A 12,983-nucleotide genomic window follows, 5' to 3' on the forward strand; every position below is an offset into this window, starting at 1 on the left:
ACCTGGGAAGGGAGGTACTCAGCTGGAAGACTCCACATGGTCCTTCCAGGACAGTGCTGCAGAGAGACAGGATGTTCCTCCTTGCACCTACCTGCCATGTGCTGGATCTGTCCCAGTGCTGTGGTCTTCGTCGTGGAGGAGAGAGTAGGAAAGTGAGATGAGGAGGCAACCCCATGGAGCCAAAGGGGAAAAGACAGGTCCCTTCTCCTCTTGGGGGCTCTCCCACCGCTGTGTCTCCAGAAGGGCTCTTTCTAGTCCTTCGAGATGAAGCCCTGGAAGAAATTTTTGGACCTTCAAAAATTTTCATGGAGAAGTCAGCAGGTGGCACTCTTCACTGTGCTTCATGCCTGTGACAGCCTTGGAGAGACCCTGGGCTTGCAGAGGCTTGGAGACAGGTGAGGTCCTGCCCACACTTACCCCTCGCCCCCACCAGCATGGTTGACCCCAGCAGCGTCCATCTCCTGGAGACCGGTTCCCCTGCCCCATGGCACCTCCTGGGTGGGGTCGCTGCAGTATCCCAGTGTCTGCGGCTGCCGGATGTGCTGCCAGAGGACCATGCTCCTCAAGGAAGCAGGGCCACCCATTTCTGAGGTGGTGAAATGTGTTGAGCTCCACCAAGCCTTGGGTGTACAAAGAGGAGGAGGATTTATTTCCACCAGCAATACTTTTCTCTCTCTCCTCCAGCTTGTGTTTACAACGGAAAGACCTACTCCCACGGGGAAGTGTGGCACCCCGTCTTCCGGCTCTATGGCCTCCTGCCCTGCATCCTCTGCACTTGCAAGGACGGTGTCCAGGACTGCCAGAAGATCACGTGCCCCAAGGAGTATCCGTGTGACTATCCAGAGAAAGTCGATGGAAAATGCTGTAAAATATGTCCAGGTAGGTGAGATCCCACCTACTCCTGCCTTCCAGTTCCTTCCTTCAGCCTTGGTTTGAAGCCCAGAGCAGTCGTGTAGGTGTTCACATCACTGGTCACTTGAATTCACACCAGGTGAGTTCAGCAGGGCAAGCACTGATGTAAGGGTTGGCCTGTCTTGGAGGGCAGCAGGACTGACCCAAGGTGAGGAAGCTGCACTGATCCCAAGAGGTTGCATCTGTTGGGTGGGTGTAGTCTGGAGAAAGATGCCCAAGGAGGGACGTGCAAAGAGCCTTCAGACAGATAGAAGATGGTTTCTGGGGAGAGGGCACGGTCTGTTCTCCAGACCTCCAGCTGAGACAAGAAGTCATAGGGTTAAATTGTGGCAGCTGAAATGTAGGTTTGAGATTAGGAGGACACTTTCTGGGTGCAGGGTTATCTGTGGCACTCATGGTTTGGTTTGAATTTGAGTTGGGGTCCCTGTCCCTGGAAGGGGAGGGTTAGACACACAACTGTTAGGGTTGGACCAGGTAGAACTGGGCTGGTGCTGGGGCTGGGACATGGTGGAAAGGACAACTTCTTTTTCATATTCAATGGGGTTTGGGTCTCTCAGTTGCTTCTTGGTCTTTGGAAAGCTGTTTATTTTAAACCACAAACCTGGCAAAGATGTGGCAGGGCATGAGATCTTCTCCTGTTCGCACTGAAGAATATTTTCTAGGTTACACCTCTCTGTACTATCGTTCAGCAGTAGATGTTTAGATGACGGACCACCCGCTGCTTCCCTAGAGAGACTAAAGATACCTGAGCCTCTTTCAGCCTGACTGCAGCTGCAGCGACTGCCCTGTGATCTTCTCTGATGTGCATCTTCAAGGTGGTTTCGTGGAGGGGTCTCACCAGTGACAACAAGCAAGGGGCATTGTCACGTTTAAGAATGGGGGCAAACAGGCTGCAAAATAATTTCAGCTGTGATTTTCAAGGTTTTCCAGCTTCTTAGCAGGGAGGTTCTGGGATGGCCTCCCCGGGGGAACAAAGGGCAGAAGCTCAGCTTGTTTTAATAAGGTTTCTGATATGTTTATGGGCAGGATTTATGACGTGGTGCCTGGTGGGAATGGGATGTGATGACTGAACAGAGCCCTTCCAGTCTTGCATTCCCATTATAGCAGGTCTTTCTGGTTTAAAGTCTACAACTTTCTCTGCTGGGATCTCTTGTCTGCTATTCAGTCTTCATTTATTTCCAGTTAAACACTCTGACCCAGCCAAAATTATTTTCTCCTTGCTTTCCAGTACTCACAGATCGCAATCACACACACATACACATCGCTCAGCCAAGTTACATGCTCGTCCGCTGTTTCCCTGCACAGAGGTTTTGCCCATCTTCTTTTTCCAGGCAGTTTCCATGACTGTCCTCCTCTTCCTCCTTTGTACCCGGTAGCTTGGAGAGAAACGCTGAGTGATTTCTACTTGCAAAAGGGATCCCGATGGAAGGGGAATTGCTGCCGTGCATTGGTCGGATGGGGAAACCATCGTGGCTGCTGGGGGCAGAGCTAGCGGCCGGGACCCCTGGGTCCCTGCTCCTCCTCCCCAACGCTGTTGGCCATCGAGTGGCTCCAGCGTGAAGCTCTGAGGTTGTTAAATACCTGTTGTACCTGCGAGGACGCGTGGTTCCTGCCCTGTCGTGAAGGTGGGGCTGCCTCGATCGATGCAAAGAGCAGCCCTGGAGTGGGTGAAGTTTAATGGTCTGGGATGGAGGTTTGCCTGCACCCGGACCCCGCGGTGGCAGGGGTGAGGGCGGTGGGTTGTGGTCATCCCCCTTTGCATCATGCTGAGCCTGCAGAGCTGAACGCTTGTCTTCCCCTTGCTGAAAAAGCCTGGCTTTGCATCCCTTTAAATTGGGAATTCCATCCCCTCTCTGAGAAAAGTAGCTCAGGACCACCCCAGAAAGCATGGGGGAGAGCAGAATCAGGCCTAAAATAACTGTCCTACTAAAATAAACCCCACGCATCTATTTATAGCCAAACTTTCTTTCGAGTACTGTAAAAAGCTTCAGCATCCAAAATGATGGGGAGAACAAGGCTAAATTCAGCAGAGCTGGGCTCCTCTGCGTTCCAGGGACCACAACCAAAGGCAATAAATCTCCTTCCAAAACCATGGGGGATGCTTAATTACTCCAGATACCTTAAAAAAATCTAAAAATTAGCAGCTCTCCTTTACCAAGGATGTTGAAAAAGTCACGTAGGGTCCCGCTGGTGCCCCTAGTGTGGGTCTCCCCACAGTTGCACCCCGTGCGGGGAGGGGGCTCGGGCTGGGGCTGAGCCCACCCGTGGGGCTGAGCCGGGCGCGCTGCCCAGGCAGCCCAGCCGCGGCGCTGGCTCCCGTGCTGCAGGCTCATCCCTTCGCTTCGCTGACGTTGCTCCTCCGGGAAGGCAACGGGAGCAAGATGGGAAGCGGGGAATCCAGCCTGGGCTTTGCAGTGATGATGGCACCGAGGTCCCTGCAGCGGGTGTGGGGGATCCAGGTGGAGAAAATCCCCCTTCCCCATCCCCGCTGGCATAGAGGCTGCCAAAATCAAGGGGAACAGAAAATACGGGGATGAGCAGGTCCACAGATCCTTTATCAACATCTCCCTTTGCTGCTGATCTCGGTGCTGGGGATCAGATCCTGGGAGCCAAGGTCCCATTCAGAGACGTGGCTGCACCACATGGCATCAAACCCAACGAGATGCCTTTTCCTTGACTTGGGTGCTGAGATGCCTCCTCCAAGCTCCTTCCTGCCACTGTTTAATAAACTCTGTCCTTGGTTTTGCCCAGAAACCAGGGTCAAACCCACCGATGAAATAGTCACCGCCCGGTGTGGCAAGAACCCCAACCGTGTCCTGGTGTACATGTTTGTGCCACCGAGCTCGGAGACCTCCAAGGAGATCCTCAGGACAATCGCGATCAAGAAGGAGCCTGCGGAAGAGGTGGAAATCTACAACTGGAAGCTGATTAAAGGTGAGTACCATAACGAAACCAGCCAGCAACAGAGGAGGTGTGTGTGGAAACTTGGTGCTTTCCAAGCTTTGTTCAATTTTTCAGGCTTTTCTCATGGTGCTCCAGACCTTGTGTAGTGAGTTGAAACCTGCTGACAGCAGGTTGGCTTTTCTGTCTCCCCCCTTTCACACTCTTTTGCTGCTATTGCATGCAGACCAGGGGCTGGAAACCATTTTTGGCCCCAGTGTACCCCACCGCAAGGTGCAACACCATCCAGAGGCACATCATGCGGGCAAACAAGGCAAGGGCCATGGGGCTGCTCCTCCAAACCTGCCCGCTTCCATGCCAAAGGCACATGGAAAACAAAAAATTGTTCTATTCATGCCATATTTTTGCTTTTACCCTTTTTTTTCCCCCAGTCCACCCATCACTGGGAGCAAAGCTTGTAGAGCTGCTGCAAAGGTGCACGCAGGGAGGATGAATTGCCCCCAGCCCACTTTTTGGATGGGTGGATTTGGATGCTCCTGTTGGTGTGTCCTCCAGAGGTCAAAGCACGGCAAATACACTGCCAAATGGCACCAGTCTCTTGCTCTGTCCCTTTAGCTTTGCAACACTCTTACGGACCAGAGGACCCTATCTCTACTAGAGATGCTTGGTCCAGTAGATATTTGTGTTTTGTTTCTCTTGGGCCCGGGAAAGCATCGCAGTGCCCCGTTGGACATACTCTATCCCTTGCGAAAACTTGTGCCTTGAGCGCTTGAGGTTGGTCGCACCCTACCTATGGATACAGTGACGCTCAGCCCGTGTGGCTGGATGTCTTCTGGACATCTGTAGGCAGATATTCTGGTCTCTTGGGTATGTTCGTGTCTCACCTCTGTCCCTAAGGAGACCTCAGCCCTCCTGAGGCTGGCTCTTCCCAGCCACCAAGGGTGGGCACACTTGGATAGTAGTCGGAGAAATTAACTCCAGGGATGGAATCCTGGCTGCCATCATGTTTCCATCCTCCCCCTGCCATCCTCCATCCTCCATGGTGCCCCTCTCCCTGTCCTCCCCCCTGCCTCGGCAAAGCCTCCTTCACAATGGCACCTTGTAGCTGGAGGACAGCTCTGAGCCTGCACTGTCTGGGCCCCACCGTTTCCTCTCCTTGCTCCTTGGCAGAGGTTGCCACCCAAACCTTCTCGCCACCTTCTGAGGCCAAAAGCTTCACGTCTGCACGGAGCTCCCGAGCCCTGCCAGCCAAGGACAGGGGAGGCCCTTGTCCCCGAGGCCAACACAGCTCTTTTCCTTGGCAGAGCAAAGTGTTACTATTGGGAAAGAGCATGAGCTCAGTCACATATGGATTCCACCTCTCCATGGTCCATCACTCTACCAACAGAGCAGCGTGTGTGGAGAAAAGAGGCTGCAAGTTGCGCCTGGAGCCTGTCCATCTGCCTTTGTATGGGCTTACGATACCTACGTGGCCTCATCTATTTCTGTGCCAGGACGGTTTCCTCCACAAGGCAGGAGGAGAGATCGGTGCCAACACCCAGCCAAAAGCTTTACCCAGCTTGCTGGTGGTGCACGACCAGCCCCCAGCTGAGTGCCAGTGGGAGCTTTCCCATGTTTTTAGGGGTCTGAACACCTCAAGAGTTTTGAAATGGGACTTTCTGATGTTTTAGAGCGGGAATTATCATGGGGAGTGAGGACGACAAAGGAACAGGCAGGACCAGAGAGGGACCAGCATGGTTTGGAGGCTCTGTCGTTGACTCTTGCTCTTCACCGTGCCTTGCTGGAGGCCTGGGCTGTATGCGGAGGTGTGGTCCCCCCATGGACCTCTTTCCCACATGTAGCCTGCTAGGCTGTTGATTAGACATTGATCAAAATATTCCTTTCTGTCCTGAAAACTGCGGCTCTGGGACCTTGAGCAATCCCCAGTGTTTCACCATGCTGGTATACCCTCACACCTGGGCTGGAGGAGACCTGTGGGGTCCGGACCAGCCATCCCCACGCTCTTCTGGCATGTGCTTGAAGATCTCCTGCCATGGACACCCTACGGCCCATCTAATCTCTTCCAGAACCACAAATCCTTCCCTAAGGGAAGACTTTTCCCAATGTACAGCTTCCCTGCAGCTGGAGCTCATGCCTTCTCATCCTCTCCACTGCGGGTGTGAAGAGCAGACTCCTTTCCTCGGAAGATGCCATCAGCTCCTGCCTCTGTCCTCTCTTACACAGTTTAAGCAGTTGAGTTTTTTCAGTCTTTCCTTGATATTAGAAATTTCTGGTCCTTTGGCCCTTCCCATAGCTTTGCTCTAGACTCTTTCTGTGTCTTTCTTGAAGTACAGAGCCCAAAACGGGGTGTGGGGCTCTGGTCAAAGGTTGGGATGGGTCTCATACACCCATGTGCACCCATGCTCCCGTCTCCATCCACCCTCCGAGGCTTTGTTTTGCAAATGATTTAGCAAATCCTGAGATTAGTTTCTCGAATTAGACTCTCTTCACGCCCCAGCCCAGTGTTAAGTATCATGTTTAAAGAGTCATGTTCGTTCCCCACGTAGTCAGCAGAGAGAAGCAGTTACGGTACGTCCCATCCACCCACCAGGATGGGTACAGCGGCACTGTGGGAGAGCCTGTCTCTCCCTTGTCTTTCCAAAACTAAGAAAGATTAATTGCTCACTTGGAGATGGGGCTGGTCCTTAATTTATTCCTTGTGATCTACTGGACTCTGCTTGTTTTTTGGTCCTGGGGCAGTGCCTAAAGCATAGAATCATAGAATCACAGAAAGGTTTGGGTTGGAAGGGACCTTTGAAGGCCATCTAGTCCAACCCCCCTGCCATGGGCAGGGACATCTTCCACTAGATCAGGTTGCTCAGAGCCCCGTCCAACCTGACCTGGAATGTTTCCAGGGATGGGGCATCCACCACCTCTCTGGGCAACCTGTGCCAGGGTTTCACCACCCTCATCGTAAAACATTTCTTCCTTATACCTAGTCTGAATCTCCCCTCTTTTAGTTTAAAACCATTTCCCCTTGTCCTATTGCTACACGCCCTGCTAAAAAGTCTGTCCCCATCTTACAAGCCTCCTTTAAAGCACCAAGAAAGGTGGAAAGTGCCCAACAGCCCCACCACCTCCCTCCATCTCAACCTAAACTTTGCAAAGAACGACCTTGTCTGTTGGAAACGGCCGGGAAATGGCATCACCCTTTACCAGCGCCGTCCCGTATTGCCTCTCCGGCGGATGGCAAGCGCCGTGGGCTATTCTTATCTGCGCCGCCTCACGCTCTCCTTGTGTCTGCTAGAGCCTCGTCCGCATTCCTCCGCTGCTCCCCAGCTCCTGGCACGTGTCAGAAACGACCGTCCGGGTGGCCAAAGGTCTCAGCCAGCTCTCCGAGGGCTCTCGGGTGAACGCTATCTAGGTCGGTTGATTAAAAGATGTTTATCTCTTGTAGCTCTTGTTTAAAATATCCTCTTGGTTACTAATGTACTGGAAAGTGCTTCATCAGCCACGGGGACTATAAGCATACCCTCCTGCTCCTTTCTAAGTATAGAACAGAAGGATTTATTGAACACTTGTGCCTTTCTTGCGTCATTAACGGTTTTATTATCTCCATCCAGTATCTTCTTTTGTTCCTGGTAAGACTTCTTTTCCTGACCCACTTAAAGGACTTATTAATAGTCCAAATATCCACATATTTCTCTGGATGTCTTTGACTTCCTGTATTAATTTTCCACAGTCCATAACGGCTCGTTTATATGGATTGCTAGCCGATTCCCATTCATTACATACTTTTTAATGTGTAATCGCTGCTGGGAATCGGGGAAAGACTCTTAACCAAATAAGGGGGACCATGTTGCCTCTGACATCTGCCGGCAGCGAGGTGCTGGATGCACGGGGAGCCTGGGTGAGAGGTGGGGAAGGATATGCCAGGCATACTTGCCCGGTTTGTCAAGCTTCGCAGGCGAATATGAATATCGTAACCCCTAATCCTGCAGAAAGGTCGCTTCCATTGCTAAATGCAGGTTCTGGTTTTCTTGGGTCAAACGTCTGAGTCAGGCACCTCCGCTAACGGGACGATGCTGGCACGGACAGAAATATCAATCTCTGCTGAGGTAATTTGTGGTTTTTTCTGTCCTGGAGGAGTTTCAGGGCTGGGGGCAGAGGAATGGAAAACATTGGTCCCTGGCTGCTTCCAGGAAGGGAAAGCATCCGAGGATGGAGGGGCCTCTGCAGCCGGGGAAGATAGGTGGTCAAGAGTGAGCAGAGGGGACGGGGATCCCGACATCCCGTTGGTCTCACCTTAATTTCTCTTATGGTTTGGGGGGAGATCAGACCTCCTCCAGCGCGAGATGCTTTTCAGAGCAACAAAATCTTACTACTTTCACCTTCTTTGTGGTGTTGTCCCTGCTGTGTTCTGATTTAACGAGCAGATATTGTTTTCAAACGAGATTTCTCCTGGTCTTTGGCCAGCGCTGGATTCGCTCCCCAAATCCCACCAGGCTTCGGCAGCAGGTCCTGCACCAAACCAGGACCCAGCGCATCCAGCGCAGCCTGTGTCCCTTTTGCAGGTGTGTATCCAAACCCATCTGAGCCTTAAATTGAGCGTGGCAGAGTCTGATGCCCTCTGTTTTTCTCTGCAGGGATATTTCATCTGATACAGACCAAGAAGATCAGCAAACAGGAGTTCAAGCAAGAAGCGCAGAACTTCAGGCTGATCACCAGGACGAACGAAGGTAGGGAGAGAAAAATCCCATTTCTCCACTCCTCTGGCAGACCCTGCCCCAAACAACCCCATGTTTTGCTGCATAAATCCTGGCATGGCGTGGGGAGCGAACCGTAGGGAGAAGGCTTGGGCAAGCGTAGCCGGGTCGGGGCTGACCTGTCTTCACACGCATATGCAACACTCCTGGTTAGCAGTCACATTTTCACTTTATGGTATCAGAAAGGGCAGCCAGCTTTCTAAAAGTGGATGCACGCTTGTGAAATCCAAAGGCTTTGTCTCTCCAAAGCCCGTAAAACTGTTTGATTTTTATATCTAATCCATCTGGCCTTACGGGGGAAAAAAAAAAATGATGCAAGGGATTTGAAAAAAATAAACTCTTGAAATATTTTTTAAAATCATTCTTAATGTTCTTGGATGTGTGTAAATGTTACAAAAAGCCGGAATGCCAGTGCACATGCCGAGAGTGCCTGTGCGGAGCAAAACTGCCGTACTATTTCCCGCTGGCTGCCTCTTTGCCTGGGCTGGGTTAGAGTTTAATGGGTTAGGTTTGGATCGGAGCCGTTCCCGTATTGTCCAGCACCCACGGGTCACGGGGTCAGCCGGGACCGGCGCTGCTGCCCAGTGCACACCAGCACACCCAGTGCCCCAGGGAGGGTGAAGATTTGTTTTCACCTCGAATCCATTCAAGACAACATCTCGTGACCAAACCCTGGGGGATTTACACCCTGACGGGGTCTCTAGCACGTGCCACCTTCTTCTTGCCTCAGTTTCCCCTGACAAATAACGCTGTTGTGAAACCATCCCTCTGCTGTTGCTGCAAGATCTAGGAAAGCATTGACCGGTGATTTCTTCACAACAGGAGATTAATTCAGCTAGAAAATATGCCCCCCCTTGGGGATGACGACATTAGGGCTGCATAATCCTTGCTGGGATTACAGGGGAAGTGACCACCTAGAGAGAAAGCACCTCCAGCCACCTCCTGCAAGTACGGGGATGCTGGTGTTTTGGGGGAGCAAGGAGAGGGATTTGGGAGCTTTGTGCTCATTCTTGGGGTGTTGCCCAGCTCCCACTGATGCATTTTGGGGAGGTGATTCTCCCCCTCTACTCCGCTCTCATGAGACCCTACTGCGTTCAGTTCTGGGGCCCCCAACATAAGAAGGACGTGGACCTGTTGGAGCGGGTCCAGAGGAGGCCACAAAAATGGTCAGAGGGCTGGAGAAGAGAAGGCTCCGGAGAGACCTTATTGCAGCCTTTCAGTACCTGAAGAAAGCTGGAGAGGGACTTCTTACAAGGGCACGTAGTGATACGACAAGGAGTAATGGCTTTAAACTGAAAGAAGATGGATTTAGGTTAGATGTAAGGAAGAAATTCTTCACTATGAGGGTGGTGAGGCACTGGAACAGGTTGCCCAGAGAAGTTGTGGATGCCCCATCCCTGGAAGTGTTCAAGGCCAGGTTGGACGGGGCTTTGAGCAACCTGGTCTAGTGGAAGGTGTCCCTGCCCATGGCAGGGGGGTTGGACTGGATGATCTTTAAGGTCCCTTCCAACCCAAACCCTTCTGTGATTCTGTGATTCTATGATTTGCTTTGCAGGGGGTCTGCAGCTCACCGGTGAGGCCGTGGGGCGACCTAGGGGGATTTCTTCTCCTCCTGCAACAGGACCTTCCCCCACCATAGGTGGTTGCAAAGCCCTGCGTGAAGAGCCAAGGCAGGGGCAGCAGCAGAAAAACGAGTATAGATGTGGGGGTTTTGAGCAACCCACCCCAAAGAACTGGGGCTGAGAGAAGGGAGGAGAGAGGCATACCTGCCCATGGGCCACGAAACATGAATTTTGGCTTTCTGATGAGGAGCCAGGGGACAAGCAAAATACTTCTTCCCCCTGAGAGGCAGGGAGTCAGCCCAAATCTCAGACGTGCCAGGGAGGACATGGCCCCAACCGCTCCCATTAAAGCATCCTTTGGGGAGGCAGAGAGGGGGATTTATCCCTGTGTCAGACTGAGCTCCTCTTCTTTTAAAAGCGTGCGAGTGGTTTCCAGGGAAAGCATTGGAAACGCCGTTGATCGTGCTGTTAATTGCATTGCAGGAGGTAAATAGGGCCCCTCTTGACCTCAAATACCATTTTAATTGCAAGATGGCAAAGTCTAGGGCCAGATTACGGGGCCGCTGAGGAGCTGCTCTGGCCATGGCCAGCGTTGTGGGCAGACCTCTCTCCCCACCTCTCTCCCAGCACGGTCCTCGTGGGTCCTCCAGTGCGGAGGGTGCTGTGTGTGGCGTAAATTGCGTTTTCCTGCTCCAAGGGTTGTCGCTAATGAGTGTCCGTCTCTGCTCATCCAGGTCACTGGAACATCTTCCGAGCCCAGACGTCAGAGCTGAGGATGACAGAGAGCCCAGAGAAAGAAACAGAGAACTTGTAAAGAAAAAAACTTTAACCTAGCTGTTGATATATCTACGCCCACACACACATACACACATACACATATATACGAAAAAACAAAGTTGCATTATTAAATAGACTGGCACAGCAATAAAGGATACACTAGTGTAAATTACAGAAATTCCAGCAAATGAACCAAAATGGAACAGCATTGAAGCCACAGCCGTGGAGGTGCCTCCCTCCAGCCGGAGAGCGCGGGAGGCCAGCCGTCGTCTCCTGCTACTGAAGATGCCGGGTGTGCAGAGGGAGGAAGGGATGGCGGAGATGCGAGGCCTGACGTGAGGAGGTGGCATACGTCCCTGACACCCCGGCATTTCTGAAGAGCATCAGGAACTAGCAGTAAAGCAGGACAAGACCATGCTTTTTACCACTGCCGGCGTAAAGGTGACCTGCAAGGATAGAAAAATCACCCTTCTTTCTTTCTTGGAGCCCCTGTGATCTGCAAAGGGTTTCTTTGGCTGAATACTCTCCAAAGGGTATTTCTTGAAAAATCTTGGGTCTTTTCTCCTCTGTTTCAACTGGGAGGATTCTTTTCCCTTCTTTGCAAGTCACTTGAAGATGTAGTTTTTGGGAGGACCCACCTGCTGACAGGGTCTGAGACCCCAAACGCTGCACTAAGGTCGCTACTAAGCATGTTATTATGCTATATATTTATATATATCCTACATAATATCTACTGGGCTGTATTCACAGGAGGGGCATCTCCCAAAGGGCGAACAGGACCATTTCTGCAGCGTGGGGAGGAGGGTGTGCAGCAGCATCGCCCTCCCCCTGTCTGGAAATAGCTTTGGGGGATTTTCAGGTTGTTTTGGTACATGTATTTATCCCTGGTTTCTTGTTTTATTCTGTTTTGATAAATCTATTTATTTGGAGATCCAGATCTGTCTGATAAATCTAATTAAAGCGTCTTCTTGATTCAGCCTCCTGTGCCGGCTCTCCTTTCCCCGTAGGGTCCGTGCTACATCTTGGGGGGCCTCGTTGGGACCCCCCATCCCGGTGGGGTCTGATCCCCTTGCACTCACTCAGGGAACGTCCTCAGGGTCGGGATGCGGGATTGGGGCATGCAGAGAGCATCCCGCGGATGCTTTGCTCATCGTCAGGGGATCATCCCGCCCTACTTGCTTACGGTCCACAGCGGGTTCGGGGCTGAAAACGGAGCTCGGGTCCGGCAGCGGGCACGGGGGTCAGGGGAAGGCTGGGGGCAAACCCGGGCCAGGAAACGGGAGGTCCTGGCGTGCTGGACGGGCGCCCAGGCAAGCTGCTAAGCGAGTGCAGGTGCTCTCTCTTGGACAGGCAACCGCTCACGTGGGGCTATAAAAGGATCAATAGGAGCAGCTCCCACCCCGGGGACGGCCGTGCCTTCCCCTTCTCTCTTCGCTACGCTCCCAAAAAACAGCGGGTGCTGCCGCATGCTTGGGATGTGGATGGAAACCAGGTCTGTGCATAGCCAAAGGACAGAGAAGCTGGAGAGCAAAGGGTCTGCAGCTCCAGCGGACCTGCAGCAAGCAGCAACCGGGGATAATCGGAGCGGCCGGTGGGCGCCGGTCTGGCACCGCTCACCGGAGCTACGCGACAGGGCCGGTCTGGTTAAATTTATCTAGGAAAAAATCCCAGCGATGCTTTGGGCATTGGGGGTGTCCCCCGGGGCATGGGGCAAAGGGAGAGGAGCAAAGCCACCCTCTCGCCCCACGGCTGTGTGCATGGCCGCAGCCGTGCCCCGGTGGGGGGGCCGCTGCCAGTCCCCAGGCAGAGCCTGACCCCTCGCTCGTCAGCCTCATTAACTCGCTTTCGCGTGCTCTAATTGAAGTAGAGCTGAGGCCCAATTTACGCTCATTTACCAGAAGCGGCAGGCGTTTGAAATGAAGCTGCCCGGTTGGGATGGCCTGGAGAAAACCAGCACAAACCCTGCACCGCCTGACCCAGGCGAGGTTTCCTGCAGGTATCTATAGGTTACTGAGCCCATATAGGTTATACTGAGCCCATATAGGTCATACTGAGCCCAGTATAGGTCATACTGAGCCCATATAGG

At 52.6% G+C, this 12,983-nt stretch overlaps 1 protein-coding gene across 1 annotated transcript in view; it reads left to right on the plus strand.

The window, feature by feature from the left end:
• The window catches only part of CHRDL2 (chordin like 2), a 37,430-nt gene extending 25,566 nt beyond the window's left edge, over positions 1-11,864 (plus strand). Inside the window, 4 exon segments of the mRNA XM_075140444.1 lie at positions 685-879; positions 3,664-3,846; positions 8,439-8,531; positions 10,855-11,864. Of these exon segments, the coding sequence (XP_074996545.1) occupies positions 685-879; positions 3,664-3,846; positions 8,439-8,531; positions 10,855-10,934 (551 nt within the window). The 3' untranslated portion in view covers positions 10,935-11,864.
• The last annotated feature ends 1,119 nt before the right edge of the window (positions 11,865-12,983 follow it).

Source organism: Calonectris borealis, chromosome 1, assembly GCF_964195595.1.
Source record: "Calonectris borealis chromosome 1, bCalBor7.hap1.2, whole genome shotgun sequence".
Classification (NCBI taxonomy): domain Eukaryota; kingdom Metazoa; phylum Chordata; class Aves; order Procellariiformes; family Procellariidae; genus Calonectris; species Calonectris borealis.